This window comes from Pongo pygmaeus, chromosome 12 (assembly GCF_028885625.2).
Source record: "Pongo pygmaeus isolate AG05252 chromosome 12, NHGRI_mPonPyg2-v2.0_pri, whole genome shotgun sequence".
NCBI lineage: Eukaryota > Metazoa > Chordata > Mammalia > Primates > Hominidae > Pongo > Pongo pygmaeus.
Genome location: NC_072385.2, coordinates 47,379,850 through 47,406,587, shown reverse-complemented (window position 1 = coordinate 47,406,587; position 26,738 = coordinate 47,379,850). Strand labels below are relative to the sequence as shown.

At 44.6% G+C, this 26,738-nt stretch overlaps 1 protein-coding gene across 4 annotated transcripts in view; it reads right to left on the bottom strand.

The window, feature by feature from the left end:
- The window catches only part of ST3GAL5 (ST3 beta-galactoside alpha-2,3-sialyltransferase 5), a 54,473-nt gene that overhangs the window by 12,505 nt on the left and 15,230 nt on the right, over positions 1 to 26,738 (bottom strand). For 2 of the 4 annotated variants that reach the window (XM_063648572.1, XM_054475727.2), the window contains exons 2-3: positions 13,741 to 13,864; positions 11,567 to 11,678 (exon numbers count right to left, since the gene is read on the bottom strand). In XM_063648572.1, the coding sequence (XP_063504642.1) occupies positions 11,567 to 11,678; positions 13,741 to 13,864 (236 nt within the window). Of the gene's footprint in view, positions 1 to 1,636; positions 1,953 to 11,566; positions 11,679 to 13,740; positions 13,865 to 20,459; positions 20,645 to 26,738 lie in introns of those variants that run through there. The other 2 variants (XM_054475729.2, XM_054475732.2) reach the window with 2 other exon arrangements.

Below are 26,738 nucleotides of genomic sequence, written 5' to 3'. Positions count from 1 at the left end.
AACAAACAAACAAACAAAAAACCAAAACCAAAACCAAAAACACAACCTTGGAGGAATACGGTATGCGTGTCCATTCACCCCAGTCTTCCTCTTGGCTCAGCTGGACAAATGCTGCCTCAGAACCCCTGTCAGGTAGTTCTTCCTATCTTTGTGCTTTTTTATCCTTGTCTCCATATTTAGCAGCCTTGGAATTGGCCGTGCATTACTCCTCCTATTCACTACCTTCTCACAGGCAGAAGTGTGTGTGTGTGTGTGTGTGTGTGTGTAATCCTATATTTACTGGGATATTTATTATTAGGAATTTAACATATCTTTTCAACTTTGTCAGTATCATTGTGAGGATTATTACTGGGGTATAGGTTTAAATGTTCACCCCAACTATGTTTTTCCTCAAGGCCTTGTTATTTTTATTTTCTGATTTTTGCTTAACACATTTTTTTAGGAATGCGTCTATCCTATTATAACAGAGATACTTAATATATTATAGCTTTGATAAGTTGTTGGCATCCGTGAAGAGAACGCTGTCTACATCCCAAGAATCTGGCCCCATTTCTGAAAAAGGAACTGATATTCTTGGAGCCTCAGAAACGCTGCTGCAGACACCATGCATAGCCACTGCCTCAGTTCACCCTCACGACACTATGGCACCCTGCAAGACGATCATTAGTATCTTCACTTTGTAAGAGGTCTGAGCTGGCCCAGCAAACCTGGCTCCTAAAACAACAGCCTCTACCTATAGAAATCAGCACACAACCACCACCATTGATAACAGATGTTTAAATACGAATTGGCATCTTCATGAGGAAATCAGCAGGAAAGCCAAGCAAGGAATCCGCCTTGACCCTGAGCTCCCGAATGGAGGGGCTCACCCCTGGCCACGCCTGCCCAGCAGGTGATGCTCCGGGTGCTTAATGCCAAGCTGGTAGAAGCAGGACACACAGAGCGGCCACCCACACTGCACATTCATCTCTAAACCCTAGGCCCGAAGGTCATGAATGGCAATTTTTAGAGACCTAAAGCCCTAACTCTCCACTAGAGAATCATATCCCAAGTGTCTGGTTTTACAAATCTCCTAGGACAGAAGGGAACATCTGAGAAGTGGCAAGAGGGACCCGGAGAAGCTCACTGATGGCCACAGGACTAGAAAGAGGTGCGTGAGCAAGCTGGATGCTCGCTAGGCTGCCAGGTCTCCTCTTTAGAAGCTTCATCTGGAAAGGAGTGAAATTTCATTCCATTTCCATTCTCACCAAGAGGTTAATTTCAGGCTTCAAACTTAATTTTCTTCTTTTTTTTTCTTTTCTTTTTTTGAGACAGAGTCTCGCTCTGTCACCCTTGCTGGAGTGCAGTGGCGCAATTTCGGCTCACTGCAACCTCTACCTCCCAGTTTCAAGGCATTCTCCTGCCTCAGGTTCCTGAGTAGCTGGGATTACAGGCGTGCACTGACATGCCCAGCTACTTTTTGTATTTTCAGTAGAGACGGGGTTTCACCATGTTGGTGAGGCTGGTCTCAAACTCCTGACCTAGTGATCCACCTGCCTCCGCCTTCCAAAGTTCTGGGATTACAGACGTGAGCCACCGCGCCCAGCCCAAACTTAATTTTCTAGACTGTGGGTAGGGCACATTTCTCAGTAGTCACCTTCTGACTGTGACCCCTCCTGCGCCTAAGTCACAGTGGATGCAGTAAGTAAATCCTGAGTGAGTGTTCTACATGCCCTGGCAACGTCTAAAGCCACAGCAATTCCTTGTCCTTTTTTGTTTCAACTCGTTTAACAAATCTCCACTGACTGCCTGGAGACAGGGCTTTTTCTGCAGAGAGCTCACACGGAACTCCATCTCACAGCCACTCAGAACACGAGGACCACATGGGCCACGTCTTCCACTCTGGATGGTTTCTGTTCTTGCTTCAATGGTGCACAACCAGATATCGTTGTCTTGGGGGCTTCCTCAGAGCTTGTCCCACATCTTTAAATGAGTTGAACTGGCATCTGTCTCAGCTGCTCTCCTCCCTCTCCACCGCTTGCCCGTGGCTCACAGCTCAGAAGAAAATGCCTCGAGGGGAGCGCCCCACCTTCAGGAGCTGCAATGAAGAGAGGAAGCAGTATGACTAGGCCGTGAGGACTCCAGAGCTCCCAGGAAGGCCTCAGAGGCGTCAGCTGGGGCCTGGGTGGCATTCATCCAGATGAGGCTCACTGGGAAGCCAGGAGCTGGTGACTCTCTTGTAAAATGCAAGAACTCCTGTTCGTCTCAAATCCAGGGACAAAAATAAAGGTTTCAGTTTTTAACATCTTCCAGGCTGAGCTTGCAGGTTGCCCACGATTAAGACAAAGTAGACATCTGGTAGTGCCAATTGTTAATGCTGTGGCAGTGTGCCATAAAAACATCATGTGAAATTCACAGAAGGGTATTAAAAACAATCAAAGTAATTTTCCTCAGCAAAATCCCCACTTTCATTTCCACTCTGAAATTTTAAGGACAACCCTTCTCAGAAATACAAGTAAGTGGCATAATTCTTAGTAAAAGGCAATGTTCTATTGCACTTATTATTTTTTAAAAATCCGGAACAGGGCAGAGCATTCAGATTGAAAGAAAACTCGTGTCTGGCATTAATGAGATGTGGGAAGGAGCTCAATTCTGCCACGGATCGCGTGATCTGGGGGCATCAGTGACCTTGTGGAACTTTCATTTCCCACAACTGTAAACTCTGGTGCTGGTCGCTTCTTCGCAGGTTGCTCTGATGCCCAAAGTATTTTGCCCGGTACCTGGCATGTGTGGAGACTTGTATGATATCACACAAGGACAGTAACTGAGGGTCAAGTTATTGACATATTTTACTCACATTTAAGTTATAACTTTTACCCAGTTAGAAGCAGAAAAAAATTTAAATAACCAAGTCATGGAAAGAACACTACACTATAAACTCAACCAGTTGGTGGCAGCCTGCGGTGGGGTTGAGGGTGGGGACTGACTGCAGAGGGGCTCCGGGGAACTCGCTTGGGCCATGGGAATGTGCTAAAGCGGGATTGTGGTGACAGAGGCGTGGCTGCATAAGTTTTTAATAGTCATCAAACAATGGGCTTCAGAGGATTAAATCTTATGTAGATTTCATCCCATCAACTGTTAGAAAAAAAATAATAATCAGGAGATCTGGAGGCTGGACTCAGTTCTAGATTGATTTAACTAGCAGCGTCATCTTTGTTAAAGCATTTTTCCCTAGGTCGAGGCTTCAGTTTTCTTACCTCTAAGATATCCCAGGAAGGCCTGGAAAATGGGGAGCAGCACTAAGGAGAGAAAAGACTGGGTTTGAAGGTGCTGGTGCCTGGGCTCACTGAATGCTTCAGCAGGGAGGGCCCTGCTTCCTTTAAAGACACGGTGTAGGTCTGCAGAGTCCGAGAGAAGACGATAAAGAAGCGGCTGAGTCCATCTGGCCATAATTAACTGGACGCAATGCCGTCCGCAGGGAGATAAGGTCTTTAGCTCTCAGAAAGGAGAGAGGGCCAAGTTCAAAATGCTGCTACTACACAGCCCAAACCGAAACTGACATCAACGTGCCCTCGTCTCTCTTTAAACATCTTTTAAATGCAATTTCACATCTGAACCACACTTTCAAAGTGTCCAGGCATCCCTTCAGAGCCCACTGGTAGTCTTTTTAAGAACTGGCACATTAAGGGACATATTTAAATAGAAAATACAAAACCCACAACTGCCACAGCCACACTTCTTCTGCTGCAGTAATGAAGGCGGTGACCGGTGTCACCAGACAATGCTCACGTCTAGCAGGGCTGGCAGGGTCCCACTCACACTGTGGGTTGCAAAATGGAACCAACAGAGCTAACAGGGCCCCACCCTTACGGCTCTGAGATCTTCTTCTGCCCATATACATCCACGATAATTCAAATTTGTCCACATGCTCTGGTGGTAAGGATCAAATCTCCACTGACTGCCTGGAGACGGGATTTTCTTCGTAGAGAGCTCACACAGAACTCCATCTCACAGCCACTCAGAACACGAGGACCACACGGGCCATGTCCTCCACTCTATTCTTGCTTCAATGATGCACAACCAGATATCAAATTAAGGAGCTGCTTCGTGCTTAGTGTAGCATTCAAGGCCTTTTGCTATCTGGCCCTGTCTCATTTTCAGTCCCATATCCTGTGATCCCTCCTCCCCAAATCCTCAGTGATAGGCAACTCTTGCCATTCCTCTTATGTGCAAAGCCTTCTGAGGCCTGCACTTCTGCACAAACCACCTCTTCTGCATGGAAGGAAGCAGGATATCCTGTCAGGACTGTTTTGAAAAGTAGAGCATTTTAACAAGGTCAAAATGTTAAAAACCTACTTAAAAAAATTCTCTAGTAACACAATAAGACACCCTCAATTCCACCATAATTATAGCAGGCTTTCACTTTCTATTTCACTAGTTTCAAACTCACGGAGTTTTACAAACATGTTTGACTTACACAGCTGCCCCCCATTCCTTCCTCTTTCTCTATGAAAAATTACAGGGGACTTTCTCCTTTACTTATTTCTGTATTACTTGAATTTTCGGTGTTTTTTTAAATAATTGAAAAAAGTAACCTTTTAGAAATCGCTCAGCACTGGGGTGACATGGTAGATGGACACTGTGGGCTGCTCAGTTTTGCTTAGGTGGCTTTGGCTCCTTCTCCAGGCAGGTGTGGGACCAGGGAGGCCAACTCCCCCATCAGAAGTCCTCCCACCACCCCCCATCAGTGATTGGTCAGGAGTCTTCACTGAAGCCCATCAAAGCAGGGCATTGGTATCTATGAAGGCTGCTATTGGTCCAGCCATGAGCTTAGGTCTAAAAATTGGCCCAGTAGCCTAATGAAAGGACTTACATTCCATGGTTCAGGGAGAAGGGGCAAGGAGCAGGTGCTGGGCTTTTCCCTGTCTACCAGTGGATATTTAGGTTGAAGAGAACTATCAGTTCTGCTCCTCACATTAAACCTAAGGTGCATTACTGAATGTACTCAAAGAATTACATGTTATAACTGGATTTTCTGTACAATCTAGAGTTCACAGGTAATGGAAGATTGCACTGTGATTCAAGTACTATCTCCCCTTCCCCCTGAAGTTGAATATACATAAGTGCACATTCACTAATGTAAGATGTTAAGCACACAGCCCCTGTCTCCCAAGACCTGGCCTGGAAAACAAGTGGGGAAGATGAACAGCTGAAATCCTACAATGATAAACATCAGGATTAAGGCATGAAGGGGCTCTCTCACACACACAGAGGGATGATCAGGGATAGCCTCTTAGAAGGGGTAACTGCTGAGCTGAGACTTGACTTAAAATATGAGTAACAGAAGGGCGAAGGGCAGGGAAAGGCTCTAGGCAGCAAAGAAAGAAAGAATGCAGCAAACAGAGGAAAGTTCTTTTCAACAAATGGTCCTGGGACAACTGGAGAACAACATGCAAAAGGATGACCCTGGATCCTGACCTCACACTGATATGGTTTGGCTCTTTGTCCCCACCCAAATCTCATCTTGTAGCTCCCATAATTCCCATGTGTTGTGGGAGGGACCCAGTGGTAGATGACTGAATCATGGGGGCAGGTCTTTCCTGTGCCATTCTTGTGATAGTGAATGGGTCTCACGAGATCTGATGGTTTTAAAAATGGGAATTTCCCTGCACGGTTTCTCTCTTTTGCCTGCTGCCATTCATGTAAGACGTGACTTGCTCCTCCTTGCCTTCTGCCATGATTGTGAGGCTTCCAGTGCCATGTGGAGTTGTAACTACAATTAAACCTCTTTCTTTTGTAAATTGCCCAGTCTTGGGTATGTCTTTATCAGTAGTGAAAATGGACTAATATACCATATACAAAAATTAATGCAAAATGAATCGAAGACCTAAATGTAAGAGGTAGTACGTTATAAACATACTAGAAGAAAACTTGGGACTAAACAATAGTTTCTTAGATATGACACCAAAAGCATAAACGACCAAAGGAAAAATAGGTAAATTGGGTTTCATCAGAATTAAAGACTTTTGTGCTAAAAATGATACCATCGAGAAAGTGAAAAGACAACTTAGAGAGTGGAGAAAATACTTGGAAATCACATACCAGATATAGGGTACTGGTATCCAGAACACAGAAAGAACTCTTACAATTTAAGAATAAAAAGTCAAATAACCCAATTAAAAATGGGCAAATGATCTGAATGGGCATTCCTCCAAAGAAGACACACATATGGTCAATGAGAGCACATGGAAAAGATGCTCAGCATCATTAGCTATCAGCAAATCAAAACCACAATGAGATATCACTTAACATCTATCAGGATGACAGTAGTAAAAAAGGAAAGATAATAACAAATCTTGATAAAGATGCGGAGAAATTGAAACTCTGGTACCTTGCTCACGAGAATGTAAAATGATGCCACCATTTTGGAAAACAGCTTGGCAGTTCCTCAAAAAGCAAAACATAGTTACCATATGACCCAGCAACTATATTCCTAGTATATACATAAAAGAACTGAAAACAGGTACACAAATACTTACATACACATGTTCACAGCAGCATTATTCATAATAGCCAAAAGTGGACACAACCCAAACGTCCACTAACTGATGAATGGATAAACAAAATGAGGTATATCCATACAATGAGGTATTATCCAGAAATAATGAAGTACTGATACATGCTACAACGTGGGTGTACCTTGAAAACATTATCCTAAGTGAAAGAATCCAGTCACAAGAGATCATGAAATGAATAACATGAAATGTCCATAATAGGCAAATCTATACAGACAGAAAGTAGATTACTGGTTGCTTAGGATTTGTGGGGGGGGGAAATAGGGAGTGACTATGAATGGATATGGAGTTTCTTTTTGGGATACTAAAAACCTTCTAAACTTAGATCATGGTGATGGTTGCACAATTCTGTAAATCACTAAAACCACAGTGTATTGCACAAAATCACTGCACTGTATCCCTTTTTTTTTTCTCAGTGTCTTGTTCTGTTCTGTTGTATGGGCTGGAGTGCAGTGGCATGATTATAGCTCACTGTAACCTCAAACTCCTGGGCACAAGTGATCCTTCTGCCTTAGTCTCTGGAGTAGCTAAGACTACAGTTGTGAGACACCACACAAGGCTAATGTTTTTATTTTTAATAGAGATGATATCTTGGTATGTTGCCCATGCTGGTCTCAAACTCCTGGCCTCAAATGATCCTTCCTGCCTTGGCCTCCCAAAAAGCGGGGATTATAGACAGGAGCCACCATGCCTGGCTGTACTGTATGCTTTAAATGGGTGAACTATGTGGTGTGTTAATTATATCTCAATAAAGATGTTTTGAGGGCAGGGCATGGTGGCTCATGCCTATAATCCCAGCACTTTGGGAGGCTGAGGCAGGAGGATCACTTGAGTCACTTGAGTCCAGGAGTTTGAGACCAGCCTGGGAAACACGGTAAGACCCTGCCTCTACGAAAAAAAAAAAATATTAGGCACGTATGGTGGTGCATACTATAGTCCCAGCCACTCGGGAGGCTGAGGTGGGAGGATTGCTTGAGCCTGGGAAGTTGAGGCTGCAGTGAGCAATGACCGGGCTACTGCACTTCAGCCTGGGTGACAGCGTGAGGCCCTGTTGAAAAGAAAAGAAGCTGGGCTCAGTGGCTCACGCCTGTAATCCTAGCACTTTGGGAGGTCGAGGCGGGTGGATCACCCAAGGTCAGGGGTTCAAGACTAGCCTGGCCAACATGACAAAACCCCATCTCCACTAAAAATACAAAAATTAGCTGGGTGTGGTGGCACGTGCCTGTAATCCCAGCTACTCGGGAGGCTGAGACAGGAGAATCACTTGAACCCAGGAGGTGGAGGTTGCAGTGAGCTGAGATCGTGCCACTGCACAGCAGCCTGGGAGACAGAGTGAGACTCCGTCTCAAAAAAAAAAAAAAAAAAAAAAAAAAAGAGAAAAGGAAAGAAGAGAAGAGGTTTACCCAAGGACCTGTGAGGGGTTGAGTGTGCCTAAAATACATAGAGCTGGGACAATGGAGGTGGCACAAAGAGACTGGAGAGATCAGTAGGAACCAAGTGATGAATGGTCTTCTGGGCCAGACTAAGGAGTCTGGGTATTTTCCTGAAGGTAAAGGAGAGGCACCAAAGAGTTTTAAGGAGGGAAGCAATATATTAGATTCAAATTGTAGAATACGACTACTCCGGCCACAGTGGGGCATGGCTGGCTGCAGGAAGGCAGGTGAGGAGACACACAACCAGGGAAGCAGGAAGAGCAGGTGACTTTAAAGGGCAGCCCTCGCTCACTACACCTTTCCTTAGAATGCCACGTACTATGTATTTTTACAGACACAGTCCTTACTCTCAAGTAACTTATACTTTAGATGGCAGGATGAGAGGCTCGTATGAATTAGGATAATACCAATGGAACGTGGCAAGCTTCAGAGGAGCTTGGAAGTAGCCGTGAGGTTCAGTCGGAAAGTCACTGAGTTGGGGACTGGTTGGGCTGCATGCAGGTGTTCTTTGAGAGCCTTCCGTTTGAGACAACTCCACCCAGAATTCAGAACTGGGAAAGCCCCAGGTTACGAAACCAGCCTCCATCTTCCAGTCAGGCACTGGCAAATTGCCGAGAACCACAGAATCTCAGACCTGGAAGGGATCAGAAAGGCCCCTGAGCCCCTCCCTGTCTGATGTCTGAATTCTACCTACAGGACCCCTGGCTTTTTTTTGAGGCAGAGTTTCACTCTTGTTGCCCAGGCTGGAGTGCAATGGCACAATCTTGGCTCACTGCAACCTCCCTGTCTTGGGTTCAAGTGATTCTCCTGCCTCAGCCTCCCGAGTAGCTGGGATTACAGGTGCCTGCCACCATGCCCAGCTAATTTCTGTATTTTTAGTAGAGACGGGGTTTCACCACGTTGGTCAGGCTGGTCTCGAACTCCTGACCTCATGATCCGCCCACCTCAGCCTCCCAAGGTGCTGGGGTTACAGGTGTGCGCCATCACACCTGGTCAGACCCCTGACTTTCTTAAAGATCTCCAGAGAGTCATCACAAAGGTGGTCTGTTTATCCCATCTTTGGATGCCTGGGACTGTCAAACCTTTCTCCTTTGAGCTTGGCTGCCATCCCCTGCTACAGAGCTCTGCCATTAAGGCCACCTGGGCAGGCCCATCCTTCTGCGGTCTGAACCTCTGGCTCATTGACACTGACCACCATGTGCCCTGCACCAGGTCTTCTCTCCTTAAGGCTACACATGTTCCTATCCCTTCCATGATTCCTCAGGGAGGTGATCTTGAGTTTCTCCTCTGGTCATTCTTAGAAATCACTAGGATTCCTTTGGGGAGCCTTAACAAGTAACAGCCTAACAACCAGAGCACTTAACTGACCACTGCAGAGACAAGCAGACCACGTGGCTTAAGTTCAAAATGATCACAGGCAGCCAGTGCACAGGTTGACACAGATGGTCCTGGCTGGACAGGAAAACTACTAAGTTGATTTCCCCCAGGGTATTACTAAAACACACCTTCTCCACCCTGTGCTTGTGGAATAGTATGCTTGGCCCTTGTACAGGAGAGCGCACCTCTCTCCTCAACGGACCCAGACTTTAGAACAATCACTTTACAGTTGTTCAGATGGTAATGGACAGGAAAAAGAGGAGGCAAAGAGAAAGTGGAGAAGGGCAGCAGAGAAACAAAGGGAAGAGTTCCCAGTCCATCAGTAAGCCATACCAAGTGCCATCATTTAAAGACTTTCTCAGAAGACAAAAACAGAGACAGGATGTCTAAAACCTTTATCCAAGAGAGCTGTGAAGGGCCGTGGAATTGTAAAGGACAGGGGGAGGTATGTCTGCAAGGCCAGACAGTCCAGGAAGAAAGGGAAACCTGAACAGACGGTAGTGGACACATCCTACTCGACCAAAGCAGATATGTTAATGCTGATGAAATGACATGAGCCAGCAGACACCTGAGGACATCTATGCTGGAAAGGCTGGCCCCATGACCAGCAAGACCCTGAGACTCAATAGTTTTGCAGAAGCCAAGCTATGCCTTTGCTAACTGAGCTCTTCATTTATTTGTTTATACCTGTCTGTACCACAAAAAAAATCGGAGGCACTTCAAAGGATGTACAAATTAAAGTAGAAATGTATGAATAAGAATTAGGACCAAGAAAGGAATTTTGTGTATTTTGTCTTACTCAACTTCTACATTTCACAGTTGAGAAAATTGGGACTCAAAACAATCAAGTCACCTGCCTAGGGTTTCACCATTACTAAGTGGCAGTTAGATTTGAATTGAGTAAAACATTTAAGCTCTTTCCTCTCTGCACCATGTTGCTTTTAACTTTGGGCTTCTCTGTGGACACTCCCTATCCAGGCAGAGAGCAGAGTGGTCAGGAGCTCAGACTCTGAAATCACACCACTGAGTTCAAGCCTGGGCATCACCACGTACTGCAGCAGGTGACCCTGGGTAGGTTACTAAATCTTCCTGCTCCTCAGTTTCCCCGCCTGTGAGATGGGGATGATTGTAGCACCTACATCCCCAGGAATGTGATGAAAGTTAAATGAGCTAATATTGCTAATACACTTTTAGAACAGTTCCTGGCACACAGGAGCACTAAAGCACATTATAAACTAGCAAGCTAAACTAGACATGAACTTGGGTGAGCAGCTCAACCTTTCAAGCCATCATCTGTAAGATGAAGATGATACTGGGATATCTCCCAGTCACAATGACTAAAGGATATAATATATATAAAGCATCCATACATGTCAGTTATCATTCCTCTCATGCTACTTTATTTAAAATCATCTCTTCCTCCATCCTGGGCTAAATGTTATTGGATAATCCAGCCACTAAAATAATCAGTGAAATGAGCATTCGATATGTCACTTGATTTGGAAACATAAATGTAAGCTGAAAGAAAAATCTTGCAATGCAACATGAATTCATTAAAATTAAAAATAAAACACAGGAAGGACAGATGATACTAAGAGAATTTCTGGCCAGGCATGGTGGCTCATGTCTGTAATCCCAGTCCTTTGGGAGGCCAAGGCGGGAGGATAGCTTGAGCCTAGGAGTTCAAGATCAGCCTGGGCAACATGGCAAGACCCTATCTCCACAAAAAAATTAAAAAATTAGTCAGGCATGGTGGTGTACACCTGTGGTCCCAGCTACTCAGAAGGCTGAGGTGGCTGTGTTCTTGCCACTGCACTAAATCCTGGGTGCAGAGTGAGATCCTGACTCAAAAAAAAAAAAAAAAAAAGGCAGAAAAGAAAAAAGAAGAGCACTTCTTTGTTGTTTACTTTATAGCATCAGGGCAATTAATTCCACGAGAGGAGCCCTAGAGCCTGTTGGGTTGAGCCCACCTCATCCCACACCCCAGCTGCAGTAAATGGGAGAAGGATACTGGGGAGTAGTTAGTGGTAGGTTTTTAGAAGAAGGTTGTCTTTGGTTTTGGAGTGCTGAGATTAAGTGCTTTCCCCTCTGAGTTCAAACTTTTATTAACATATATTTGTAACACAGTAGACTAATGATATTATAGTTTAAGCATATGCTTGGCAATGTTTTCATTTAAACCACACCAATGGGATATCTAACCTTTACACGGTCAGGGTCCACATAATGCATTTTTTTCATGTCACATTCTTCAGTAGTATAATTTAACTTGAGGATATAAAGGATCCACACTCCAAACACAAGCAATGTGCATCTGGAAAAAAATCAATTAGGTATTATGATGTAGTCATGTGAGAATCATGAGATGCAATGTGACACTGAAAACGGAATCCTAAATGAGTCTGCCTGCTATGCAGCATAAAACTACAATCTTTAAGTTGACGTTGGGGTGAAAGGAAGGGGCCATTTCCTATTTTCCTGACAAGATAAACTAGTCATTTATGATTGTCTTTGTTATAAGCAAACACAGAAAAAACTTTTTTTGCAAGGGCACTGTAACAAAATCTGAATCACAATGTCAATTATTGAACTTAAAATCAAGTAATAGACTTGAACTTTAGAATCTCGGCTTCAATCTTTCGTGACTTTAAAATTCTGTCAGTCCTTAAAAAAAAAAAGAAAAGACACAGTTTATTCACAGTGCTTCTACAGAATTCTATCCAGAAGTGAGGCCGACTGAGAAATGAGACAGGACCATTAGTTACCCTTAAGATGACCTAAAAAATATTTTTAAAGATCTGATAAATTCACACCATTATATAGTTTAATACACACACACACACACACACACACACACGCACACACACGACTTGGAGAAAAGAGCTGAGTCTAGTCTTAGTTTTAGAAATCTCATTTTTACTAAGTTCTCCAGTGACACAAGCCGCAAGCTAAAAAGTTTCAACCAAAATTTAAGAACCACTGCTTTAAACAATTCTGTTCTTGAAAAAACAAATGTAAGAAATAATTAAACAGAAAGTAATCCATTTTCTAAATAAAGGGGCAGTTTTTTTTTTTCAAAAAAAGCATCTAGCATAATATATTATACATAATAGATGCAAAATATTTCTTAATATTTGAGGATGAGAATACAATGAAGTGTTGCTGGGAGTGTTTTAAAAACTTTAAAATTCTCGTTTAAAACAGGCTTCCCATGACAACTTGGACAAGTTGGGATTATGTATAATGATAAGTGAACAGGATGCTATCAATTTGTGTAAAAGTGGGTTTGGGTAGGGGGCATGGCAGAGCACACACACACAAAATATTTCTCATATACACAAAAAACTGGTGACACTGGTTATCTTTAAATATGAAGGGGAAATGGGGAGCAGGGATGAGAAGGTGTTTCACTGAGACTCTTTAATACCTTTTGAATTTTCAATCTTGAAAAGCTAGTATTACCTATTCTTCTCTTCAGCCCCAGAAAAGGTGTTACATTCAGTGCATATACTTCCCTTATTTTGATTTAAAAAAAAAAATAAAAGGGCGTGAAGGCAAGCCCAGTGTCTGTAGCACATATCAGATTGTGCCTTAATTCCTGGCGCGAGTCCACCTCACTCACAGCCTAAGCAGCACAGGGCGCAGGTCTATCTCCCCTGCTGCCTTGTGGCTGGCGCCCAGCATGACGTCATGAACGTGGTGGGCCTCAACAAATATTGATTGGTGACTAAAGGGAGGCTGAATGTAACATAAGCCTTATTCTTATAAATTTCCTTTTCCCCTACACTTCCTAAGTCAGTAAAGTGAGACAGAAGACTAGACTGCAAGGTTGGATTTCTATGTTTAGACATGAATAAAGGGCAATTTTCAACTGGGTTTGACTGGTATATACGTAAAAAAACACCTGCCAAGTTCCTCCTTGATTAATTCTACCACTTATTAGGATATAAGGGTGACCTGGCTCAAACACCTGTCATCATTTTTAGTATTCGATATTTAACAGTATTCAAGGGCCTTCAGGGAAATTTAATTAACCATATTTTAGATTAACTTACAATAGCTAAGGGAAAAGCCCTCTTTTGTTAAATAAGGGCATGAAGAGCAGTACACGGTGAGAGCTGCTCTCCCAGGCATCCAGGCCAAGGTACAGAGCCTGAGCAGCTACTGGGCACTGTGCACTTACAAATACAGCCAGCTGTACAGGCCCACTCTGGCTGTGCACTCAGTCTTTACTCAGATGTGCCTTTGAATAATCCTTTGACCAAGCATGCCTCTCCAATATTAGCCATCTTGAGGGCTCTCATTGAATTTTTCCTCCTAGTTCTACACAGTTGACCCAAAGCAGGGGGATCTACAGTCCCAGGGGCGGTACTTACTTGAGGATGTCTTTTAATAACAAGCTGGGCCTTCTCATCTTGCTTTGAGCTCGGCTGTACCATTGCAGGGAAGGCCTCGAGCAATCACTTCTCAGTTTCACATAGGTGTACTCACTTGGCATTGCTGTGAAGAGAGGGGAAGAGGGCAGTGGGGAGAAAGAGAGGAGAGAGTTAGGAGGATGGATTATGGTTTTCAAAGAGCCTTTATATGTTGCATCCACGCCATGGAATAGTAACTGGCAATAAAGAATGAACTGTTGTTACATGCAACAAAGTGGATGAATCTAGAGGGAACTATGCTGAGCTGATACCAAAATGTTACATACTGTATGATTCTCAACATTCTTTTTTTTTTTTTTCTTTTTTTTTGAGATGGAGTCTTGCTCTGTTCCCCAGGCTGAAGTGCAGTGGCGCGATCTCAGCTCACTGCAACCTCTGCCTCCTGGGTTCGAGTGACTGTCCTGCCTCAGCCTCCTGAGTAGCTGGGATTACAGGTGCATGCCACCATGCCAGGCTAATTTTTGTATTTTTAGTAGAGACAGGGTTTCACCCTGTTAGTCAGGCTGGTGTCGAATTCCTGACCTCGTGATTCACCTGCCTCGGCCTCCCAAAGTGCTGGGATTACAGGCATGAGCCACTGCACCCGGCTGATTTTTAACAGTCTTAAAATGACAAAATTATAGAAATGGAGAACAGACTAGTGAGTGTCAGGGGTTGTGGAAGGGGAGGTAGATGTGGCTATAAAAGGGCAACACGAAGGACCTTTGTGAGGATGGAGATGTTCTACATCTTGACTGTATCCATGTTAGATTCCAGCTGCGACATGGTACTATAGTTTTGCAGGATGCTATCATGGGGGAAAATGAGTAAAGCATACACAAAATCTCTCTAGATTATGTTTTACAACCGCATGTGAATACAATTATCCTAAACTTTAAAGTTTATTTTTTTAAAAAAGGACCTTTTACCTTTTAGAGCTACATACAGAAATATCTACAGATCAAATAGTGAAAATGAGATCTGCTTCAAGAACTCAGGAAGGGGATAAGTGGAGGGCCGGGGAGAATAGATAAAACCAACTTTAAGCTGATAACTTACTAAAACTGGGAGATGGGTACCAGGGCTCACTACACAATTCTCCCCACTTCTGTGTACGGTTAAAATTTATATAATAAAAAAGTTTAAAAAGAAAGTTACATCAAAAACAGAAGTGTTACATCAAGAAAAAAGAAAAAAAGAGAGAATATGGCAATTTAAAAACACTTTTCTTAAAAAATATGTTCTTAAGTGTGCCTGCCTATTTATTCTTTTGAGATAATTTTATTAGCAATTTTCAAGTTCTAAATAATATTCCTAGAGTACTGTAGTAGAAATTGGTCCGTCTCCCCCATATTCACTTTCCCCTAACTCAGCTTAACAGAGCTCTGGATTTTTAGTGGGGCATAGTACCTCCCGGAATGAAGACTACATTTCCCAGTCTCCCTTGGAGCTAGGACTCAAGATTAAGTTTTAGCCAATGGGATATGAGCAGAAGCATCCTGTGCAATTCTCAAGGTGCATCCCTTGGCATACTCTGGCTTCTCCTTTATCCCCTCTTCCTCCTGACTGAAATATGGACCATGATCTGCCACTCTGGACCACCCAGAGAGGACATTACTCAAGGATGGTAGAACAACAAGAGAAGGAGCTGGGGCCCCTGGGACAACCCCATAGGGCAGAGAGCTGCCACTCCACTTCTGGACTGGTCTATGATAGAGGAATAAGCTGCTGTCTTGTTTAAGGAATTGTTAATTAAAGGCAAAATTATATCTTAACTAATATAGGCACTAGTTACTATTATAATAAATGCATATATTAATATAAGAAATAACGTCTTCACTATAGTTTTTAGTTGGATGGAAGAAGTTATATCTCATTCACTATTCACTTCATTTTTCCCGTTAGGGTTTTGCCATCTTCTTTGAAAAAAATCTGTTTATCTTAAACTAAACAGGCATTCAAGTTTTTTTTTTTTCTGCTACTGTAAACAATCTCTTCCTTAACTCCTTAATTCTAATTCTGTGTAGCAAGAGTTTTTATCATTATGTATAATTCTATCAAAATAGTTTCAATAAGAGTTGAGGGCCTTATTAATAAACCTGTGCTGAAGAATCTGCTGAATTATTAAATGAGAAGTTAGAACAACTGAGATCCTGGAAGGTTTTCAAACACCACAGTTCTGTGGTCGCTTCACGTACAGTCAGCCAAGTGGTGGGAAGCAGCAGGCTACCTGCAGCCTGTGCATGTTTAAAATGGAAACTTCTGAGATGACCGGAATGATACTCAGTTCACACCAAGTGGACCTCCAGAGAACAAAGATGACTGTGGTAAGAGTATGAGAAAGACTCCAGGGCCTCCGCCTTCAGGTGCTCTGCTGCTGAGCCAGACAGTGCTCTGGCTCGTGTTCTACTCTGCCCGTCAGACTATAAGCCTGGAAATATTTTCTGAACTCGCTCCTAGCAGCTGGCTTCTCGTAAAGCTGTGATCCTAGGATGTGCTAGTGAAAGACCGGGAGACAACCTTTCTTTTCCCCTGACTTGGTAAAGCTTTGGATAGCAGTAGTAGCAGGCAAGGGAAGGTATCTACATGTGACTCCTGCAGCAGTCGTGGGCATTCGGATTCTTGGGTTTTTAGGCAGCAGACGCTGTGGCACTTCCAGCAACTTTGTGACAAGTACAAGCTTCAGACTAGGGGTGACAATGGCTCCCTGAAGACCAAATCCATCTCTCTAATGTGGACCTCTCACCTAAGCCCAGACCTGTATACCTAATGACTTGTTTGCTATCTTCACCTCAAGCAACATTCCTAAATGGAACCTGGCATTTTCTTCTATTCCTTTCATTCTTTGGTATCTGAACCATCTGTTCAGCCATAAGATGAAAACCTGCAGGTCAACCAGACTTTCATTCTCAACCCCAGTCAATCCCCAGGCCTGCCAATAATACCTCCTGAATTTCTCCTGTTCACTACATGCCTTTAATAGAAATCACTTACCTCGAATGCCCTGATCTCAATTTTATCGCCTCAAAGCCATCTTTCAAAAATACATATCTGCCTACTGGTTCCCAGCTTATTTCAGATTCTGTGACTCCATGTGACAAACCTGTCTATCACACTGCACAAAGAAGTACTGTTAGAAACCTGGATGTGCCAAATTGTTACTTCAGTGCCTTTGCATATGATGTGCCCACAATCTGGAATCCCACCCAACAATCTGCCTGGTAAGCTACTTTTCATCCTTAAACCCAGCTCAAGCATCTCTTTCCTTATCTCTGAGGTCATTTTTCAACACCACACCCATACCTGGGCACGTCCCTATCTCTGTTTACCACAATGAACTGAATTTTCTTTTGCAGACTCCTGGAGGAATGAGCTGCAGAGCCAGAACTCTGTTCACCTTTGTATCCCTAACACCTAGGACAGAGATTGGCACACAGCAGCCCCTTAAGAAACATCTCGAATGGAATGAAATGTGCATTACATGTCCGTAGCCTGTCATCAAACAAGATAAACTTCCAAGAAAAGCATTTTCTCAATACTGATTAAGAGTAAAACTAAAACTGAAAGTTAACAGAAATTATAATGGCAAGAATAAAGCATAAACTCTATTGAAACATCTAAAATGGCTGGGTGTGGTAGCTCACACCTTTGGGAGACTGGGATGGGAGGATCACTTGAGGCCAGGAGTTTGAGACCAGCCTGGGCAACATAGTGAGACCCTGCCTCTACAAAAATAAATAAATAAATAAATAAATGAAACATCAAAAATGTCCAACAGCAGGAAATTTGTTGGTAAATTACAGCACAAACTACATGAATACTCTACAGTCCTTAAGATCTTGCTACACAGCAGGGTCTCTGACTGACAGCATCAGTGTAACCTGGAAGCAGGTTAGAAATGCAGAGTCTCAGGCCTGCCCCAGTCTTGCTGACTCAGCATTTTAATGAGATCCTGGGACATTCATATGCACATTCAAGTTTGAGAAGGACTAGCTTTAAGTACTCAGTACTTACATTTATTGACACTGAAAAATATAAGAAAAAGGCAGTTTTATAAAAATCTATGCATCTACACATGTAGTTACCTCCTGGGATATATCTATTAAAGGTATGTGCTCTGTGGTAGGCAGGCATATGCAAACCCACCCCCAAAGGCCAAGGAAGAGGCTGACGAATCCAGTTTCTCAGAAAGAAACATGTGATGGGGACTTATGAACAGAAGCCATGTCCTGGGTTGCGGCGAGACAGGATAATGGTTGCCCATGCTATTACTTCCCAGACTGAGGGCGTATACACCCAGGTCTTAAATACCATACTGAAGGAATGTATAGGACATTGACATCCAACCCTCAGGAAAATGCAAGAATTTACCGAAGGGCAGGACTTACGGTATAACAGCAAGACTGTTTTGACCTAAGGGCAAGATTTACAGTGAGTATATGAAACTAGAAACCTTAGAAGGCTTCCTGGGACTGGGGTTAGTCAGAAGTCAAAATGGCAGATTAGCATCCAAGATGGGGTTGCTTTAGCCTCCACAGTATAAGAGTTTGACTTCCCAAGAAGTTTCATCAAATCCCTCTACTTCAGCTCAGCAGGCATTACTTCTGATTTACAAGGGACCATGTGGATTCCATGTCCCTCAACATCACGAGAAGGGCCAAGCTGGGTACAACAGACAAACGGCGGAGTGGCCTCTCCATGATCCCTTGGAGAAGCCAGGGCTTATCAGCTGAAAGTCATGATCACCTTGACACCATCTGGACTGTTTTCATTCATTTCTTTTGTTTGTGATTTTCTGTTTGGTGAAAAGGTGGCAGTTGAAGGTTGGATTATATGAACATTGAATCAGGGGCATGCTTTGTTAATTGCTAGAATAACTGTGTCATAAATTTCAATACCAATTATACTTTTGTTTTTTGGTTTGAGATGGGATCTTGCTCTGTTACCCTGGCTGGAGTGCAGTGGTGTGATCACAGCTCACTGCAGCCTTGACCTCCTGGGCTCAGGCCATCTTCCCACCTCAGCCTCCTGAGTAGCTGGGACTCCAGGCACACACCACCATGCCAAGTTAATTTTTTTTTTTTTTTGGTATAGACGGGGTTTTGCCACGTTGCCCAGGCTGGTCTCTAACTCCTGGGCTCAAGCCACCCACCAGCCTTGGCCTCCCAAAGTGCTGGGATTACAGTTGTGAGCCATCATGCCCAGCTGGCAAATTAAACTTTTTTTTTTTTTTTTTTGAGATGGATTCTCACTCTGTCGCCCAGGCTGGAGTGCAGTGGTGTGATCTCGGCTCACTGCAATCTCTGCCTCCCAGGTTCAAGCGATTCTCCTGCCTCAGCCTCCCGAGTAGCTGGGACTACAGGCACACGCCACCACACCTGGCTAATTTTTGTATTTTTAGTAGAGACAAGGTTTCATCATGTTGGCCAGGCTGGTCTCAAATTTCTGACCTCAGGTGATCCACCCGCCTCGGCCTCCCGAAGTGCTGGGATTACAGGCGTGAGCCATCGCACCCGGCCGGCAATTATACTTTTAACCAACAAAAAATGATCAGACTGCAGGGGAGGAGTGTTCATGTAGCCATAGGTAATTATAGGTGTAGAGGCATCTGCAATAAAGCACACCTGTCATCAACAGGTGGTACGATTGTTTTGTTTTTGTTTTTTTAGAGATAGGGTCTTGCTCTGTTGCCAAGGCAACAGTGTAGTGGTGTGATCATAACTCACTGCACCTTCAAACTCCTGGGCTCAAGCGATACTCCCACTTTGGTCTTCTCAGTAGCTGGAACTATAGGCATGTGCCATTGCACCCAGCTATCTGTTTATTTGTAGAGATGGGGTCTGTCTATGTTGCCCAGGCTGGTCCCAAACTCCTGGCCTCAAGCGATCCTCCCGCCTCACCTCCCAAAGTCTTGGGGTTATGGGCTTGAGCCACCATGCATGGCCTGGTGGTGCAATTGTGAGTGAGTTTATTTCTTTTTGCATTCCTTTTTTTTTTTTTTTTTTTACTACCTGAATTCCATACATTACCAGTTCTATTTCTGAAAAACTGAAACTACTTTCACTTAGGGAGGAAATCCTTAAGGTATGATTGAAATTTAAGCCATGAAAAGACATTTGAAAATCACCCCAAACAAAATATTTTTAGGATCCCTTGATCATCTCTTTAGTATGGGACAAAAATATCCCCAAAATTAAGCATTTAGACTTAAAAAGCAGAAACAAATCATGAGGAACTTCACTAAGAAAGGACCACATGTTTGCTGAACTGGAAAAAAACAGATTTATGGAGATGCAAAATAAAAGATGTCAGCAGTCAGTAAGTCCAGTTTGCCTCAGGGGGTAGGAACTGGGTTGCTCCCTTTCTGTGGAAGCCTCACTGGGCTTCCAAAGAGATGGTGAGTGAACCCCCGACAGACAAAGGATGACGGAAGCCCCTCCCTTCAGAAGGCTCACACTTTCTCACCTGATCTATTCTGGCACTGCAGCTTCAGCTAGAGACACAGGGTGTCATAAATAGCTCCCCACACTAAAGCCACCCAGCCAATGGTTAGCGCGCACACACATGAACACATAGCCTCCGTTCAGTTAAGCAAACGAGACCCTCTCCTTAATTCAATAAACTTACATAATGTGAATGCTTGGGTTAGAATAATAAAACTACAGACATGCCCCACTTACCAAAATTGCTTATGTGGATATTCCTGTATGCATGCTTTCTTTTTTCTTTATAACACTAATCATGAGACGTGATTCTTCATAAGTTTTTTACTTTTGAATTACACGTTTGTCGTGTCTCCCCCACTAGAATGCAGATTCCATACAAGCAGGGGTCTCTGCTTTGCACACCACTGTCTTCACAGTGCCTAGGACGGGAAGAGGCATATAAAGGGCATCCATATCTGCTTACTGAATAAATACGCAGTTTCTTATGAGGGTTTCGGAGGCGATGGTGGTTACAGGCATTCTTCCAAGGCTTTTGTTGGCAGGCCATCACAAGGCTGGCCTGTCTTCTTCTGTCCTGTGGCTCCCTCCTCGTTCTCCTTTTTCATCTTCTAAGAGTTAGGATCCCCAGGGCTTAACAATTTGATACTCTTCTCACTCAGGCTGCCAGGAACAGCCTCTGCATCATGGCTTCAGCAACCACCTTTATGCAGAAAAGGTCTGACTTTCAAAATTATATTTTTCTACCCACATATTAAAATGTAACAGATTCTTCTTAAAGGGCCCATATGAAAAAATAATTCTTTTTTATGTGCTTTTTAAAATGATAAATAATCATACACTTTTTTTTTTTTTTTTTGAGACGGAGTTTCGCTTTTGTTGCCGGGACTGGAGTGCAATGGCACCATCTTGGCTCACTGCAACCTCTGCCTCCCGGGTTCAAGCGATTCTCCTGCCTAAACCTTCCAAGTAGCTGGGATTACAGGTGCCCACCACCATGCCCAGCTAATTTTTATATTTTCAGTAGAGACAGAGTTTCACCATGGTCTCAAACTCCTGACCTCAGGTGATCCACCTGCCTCGGCCGCCCAAAGTGCTGGAATCCTACATGTTTATGGAATACATGGGATATCTGGATACATGCATACAATTTACAATGATCAAATCAGGGTAATTAGGATATCCATCACCTCAACCATTTATCTTTTTTTTTTTTTTTTCTGAGACAGGGTCTCACTCTTTTGCCTAGGCTAGAGTGCAGTGGTGCAATCATGGCTCACCGCAGCCTTGACCTCCCGGCTCAAGCAATTTTCCCACCTCAGCCTGCCAAGTAGCTGGAACTATAGGTGTGCACCACCATACGCAGCTAATTTTTTTAATTTTTAGTAGAAATGAGGTCTCACTATGCTGCCGAGGCTCATTTATCATTTCTTTGTGTTGGGAATATTTCAAATCTTCTCTTCTAGTTACTTTGAATTACACAATAAATTACTGTTAACTATAGGCACCCTACTATGCTATCAAACACTATAACTTATTTCTGTATTTTCAATAATTCTTAAGGCCCTAATGAAGAAATATAAGGGCAAATTTGGGCTTTCAGTCAATTTGTAAGACATTTAACTTCTTCCAAATTAAGAATTAACCATTTAATATGAGTAGAATAAATGCCATAAAGCAGTACATGATGAATTGCCAAATTAACTGTAGAGATAATTACCGGTGCATGAGTAAGGCACTGATATTTATTGAGAGGGATAAGCCAACATATGATCTCACTACATCCTAAAAAAACATATCACTGGATTGCTATCTGCATTTAACCTGCCAGAGGACACACATGGGCAGATACAGAGCTGAGAACTCCAGCCCACATCTACCCACCTCCATACCCATGCTTTTCCAGCAGCAAGGTGGTCAGGATGGGGAGGACTTGGAACAACAGGAGGGTATTTGTAATGTTGGGAGGGGGCTGCTTTTTAAAATAGTGAAGTCACATCAGGGCACAGACGGTTATAAACAAAAATCTGAAGTTGGGAAAGCAGAGAATAAACCAACATGGCTGCAGTGGACTGTGTGGGAAGGTGAGCAGGTGCAGCTTATAGGCTAATATGGCCAGCAGAGCACACTCTGTGGGGGGGGAGGATTCCAAGAGCAGGACTTCCGAGCACAGCAGGAGACAAGGAAGCCTAGTCTGCTGCATGCTGGGTGGGCGACAAGGCAGGATCCTGGGCCCTCCCTACTGTGGTGTCCAGGTAGGAGGGGAGCCCGAGGCCTACCCTGGTGAGGGGGACGGGGAGGGAATGGGGACAGAAGTCTCTGAGCCAGAACAAAAGCAAGACTGGTGATGAACAGAAGCACACAGGGACAAACCTCGGTTCCAATCGGAGAAAGAAATACGAATAGAAGTCATTTTTTGTCCTTGAGTGGAGACGATGCATTTGAGATGATAAATTACCACATGAAAATGTCCAGAAGGCGAGGCAGGCGGATCACCTGAGGTCAGGAGTTCGAGATCAGCCTGGCCAACATGGTGAAACCCCATCTCTGCTAAAAACACAAAAATTAGCTGGGCATGGTGGCGCACGCTTGTAATCCCAGCTACTTGGGAGGCTGAGGCAGAAGAATCACTTGAACCCAGGAGGTGGAGGTTGCAGTGAGCCGAGATTGTGCCATTGCACTGCAGCCTGGGCAACAGAGTGAAAAGCTCCATCTCAAAAAAAAAAAAAAAAAAAAAAATGTCCAGGAGGTGCTTGGGAACGTGCATGGGGCCGGCTGGAACTTCTGCAGCAGGTCTGACTGAAGTAGGCCTCAAGCCACCCACTGTGCAGAACAAATGAACTGCCCTCTCCCGTGCACCTAGACTGGTACCAGGGACCTACCATCCATGGGGAAGGGAGAAAACAGCCATTCAAGTCACTGTTGGAGTTTTGTGTTTGAGATGAAGAATTCCACTTGGCAAAGGAGAATGGAAGACAAGGCAGGAAGCCTTACCTCAGCCACGAAGACAGCGTTGGGATGCATGCAGGTTAAAGCCGCCTAGCGACAACATGCAACAGCTACAACTACAGCAGCGGCACAGGGGGCGGCCGAGAGGAGGCAAGACATGGTGTGCTGTGGGCAGACAGAATGAAGGGGCCAAGCAAGTCCTGCCCCAAGGTGGGGCTGGGGGGTGCAGGCAGGACGAGAGCAGTGTTGTGGCCCTGCTGTGGCCACTGAATGTTGGCTGCTACTAGAACATGGGTGTCCCCTTCTCTGCACATCTGCCTTCCATCCCCAGACACTGAATGACTGACATGTTAAAGGCTGGCCCCCTCGCCTGGAGATGGGACCACCGTGAGAGCAATTCAAGCCCCCGAGCTCTAGGCTGAGACCATGGCTTTGCTCAGCTCTGCCCGGGCCTACTCTCTTCATCCTGGGAGCTCCCTCAGCAAATCAGGAGTCAAGTTTGGTTAGCAAGGTCAAGGTAGATTAAGGTCAAGGTCAAGAAGATCATGGATGATGAGGGGCCCTGGAGGATTTTATTCAGGAAGGGGACATGAAACGTGGAGAAAATCATGGGGCAGCAGCGGGGACAAGGGAGGAGGGAGGCTACTGAGGGGCTACCGCAGCGCTCTGGGCACCACAGGCTCAGCATGGACAGGACCTGGGATGGATCAGATGAGGCGAGAGTCAAGGGAGAGGATGACTCAGGTCACAGGGAGGAAAGAGGAGCCCTCTGTAGAGAGAGGCCACGAAGAGGAGAAAACGCCATGGAGACACTAAGTTCAGCTTGGCCTTGCAGAGTCCCAAACACCTGTGGGCTACCAGGTTGGTAAATCCCACAAACAGCTGAGAACCAGGCCTCACGCCCCAGGAGGGACCTGAGCTGGAGCATCAGTCAGGGGTTGCACTTGGCTTTGGGTAATAGAAACCTGGCTGCTGTGGCCTTTAACCAAGAAGAGGTTTATTTTTCTCACAGAACAGTAAGCCTGGGGACAAGCAGACCAGGGCTGGTGCAGCGGCTCTGTGACGCCAGGATATCCCCAGCTCCTGGCATCTTCTGCTCTTCCAGCATCAGCACGTGGCCATCCTCTGCCCCATTCAGGCCGGAGGAGAGGGAGACACAGGAAGAGAGGGGCGGCTCCTATATCAGGCAAAGAGGGAGATGCAGGAAGGGAGCAGCAGCTCCTAGATCAGGGAAACTGTTCCCGAGACCCCTGACGGCCTTCCATTCACATCTCCTTGGCCAGAACCCCATCATACGGCTGCCCCAGCTGCAGACTAGGCTGGGAACTTTTTATAAGCTGGGCAGGCTGCTTGCCCAAATAAAGTTAGGGTTCTGTCAGTAAGAAAGGAGGAGAGAGAGAAGCTTTAATAGGCATTAGTAGAGTCCACCACAGCTGGAGGAAAGGACCTGGGGCTATTTGAATAAAGAAGACAGTTAAGGGCTACTAGAAAGAGGCAAGATCCCCAAGTGGAAGAACAAAGTGCAGGCCTATCTTGACTTCAGGAAAACTGACCTTGAAGGAGTAGGGGAGAAAGAAAGAGGCGTTAAACAAAATGTGGAATTCTCATGTGCCAATTTCAAGCCTAGTTTCAGACTCTGAAATGACCATTATTTAAGAAAGCAACACACTAGTTCCTAAACAAAATGCATTTAAAATCACTTTAACCTAATTATAAGTAACATAGATACCCCCATTGTATCCACAAAAAAGTGTAATTTCTAGAAGTTTCACTGATTCCTCCAACATACTATGGAGCCCTCTATGTGAGGACGTAAAGGTGATGGACCAAGACCCAGCTCTCCAGAAACCCAAGGTCCTGAGAAATAATGGGACTGTAACTACAGCAGCGTGGAGAGAGCTTTATGGAAAAGGGACCTTCCAAAGTGTGTCTGACATGCAGCACCCACACAGTGAGGTCAGACAGCGTGTTCCTGAGGTGGGCTCACCGACACCACCCATGGGTATGATGACAACAGCCGCAGGGCTGGGGCCCAGAGGCGAGGATGCAGGGAGTACAAGCATATTCTAAACTAAACTCTCCTCTACCCCTACCCAAGAGGGAGCAGCAGCTTGGGGTGCGGCAGGGGGCAATGCTCTAGTTGGAAATGCTCAAGAGCACCCCAGCCCTGGGCCTTCTCTGTGGCTTATGGAGCTCTTGTTGACACGCTACTTCTCTCTTATGATTCCAGATGTCAACCTGTCCTCCCTTGTCCTCCCAAGCAGCTTGTCATCTTTGTACAATCTAGGTTGCTAATTTCAAACTAGTTTTAGCAGCAGAACTCTTTTTTTACATCAAAACTCACTTAGAATCCTAATCTATCATAACGCAGATATACGGTACTCAATTGATCTTTTTGTGGGGTTTCTCAACCTCAGCACTAATGACATTGGGACCAGGTAATTGTTTGTGCTAGGGGCTGTCCTGTGCATTGCAGGATGTTCAGCAGCAGCTCTGGCCTCTGCCCACTAGATGCTAGTAGTATCTCTATTCCTCTTTCTCTTCCCCTCCAGTTTTGTCAACCAAACATGCCTCCAGACATTGCTAAGTGTTCCCTGGGGAGGGCGAAATCACCCCTGATTTTAACCATTGGGATAAAGTCATTGTATACCTTAAAATTTCCACATGGCCTTATTTTTAAAGTCAATGAGGGTAATGAGACAATGCAATATTGCCTGTGGTATAAACACTGATAACACAAATTTTAATATCTAATCTTTTTCTAGGTTTGTTTGGATTGCACAATCTCAAAAATTCTTGACTCATCAGGAAATGTGTTTGTGTCCTCACCTGTATAATGGTGCCTAAGCCAACAGACATACGTGGGCCTGAATCCACACACTGACCCAGACAGAGCAGCTGGCCCATCCATGCAGAGTGTACAGCTGTACACAGACACAGGAGGAAAGCACCCACTCCTGGATTGACGCAACTGCAGCAGGGCCTCTTTATAACCATCTCACTCCACTCCCGCCACCAAAAGGAAAAATACCCCCACTGTATGGTACTTTCCGATTTCAACTGGGTGGGCAGGGTCTCATTTGTCTCTTAGAAGTGCGAAATTTCACCCATGAAATCAAAAGCACCGAGGAAGTGCCGGTGCTGAGACCGCACCCAACCATCTCCCACAAGCTCCTAGTATTTGTTCAGTTTAAATTATAAACACCCTCACCACTGTCTCTACCAGAAATTCTCCAACCTGCCCATGTACAAGAACCACTGGAAGAGGGCCAGGTGCAGTGGCTCATGTCTGTAATCCCAGCGCTTTGGGAGGCTAAGGCGGGTGGATCACCTGAGGTCAGGTGTTTGAGACCAGCCTGGCCAACATGGTGAAACCCCATCTCTACTGAAAATACAAAAATTAGCCAGCCCGCCTGCCTGCAATCTCAGCTACTTGGGAGGCTGAGGCAGGAGAATCGCTTGAACCCGAGAAGCAGAGGTTGCAGTGAGTCGAGATCGTGCCACTACACGCCTCCAGCCTGGGCAACAGAGTGACTCCATCTCAAGAAAAAAACAAAAAACAAAAAA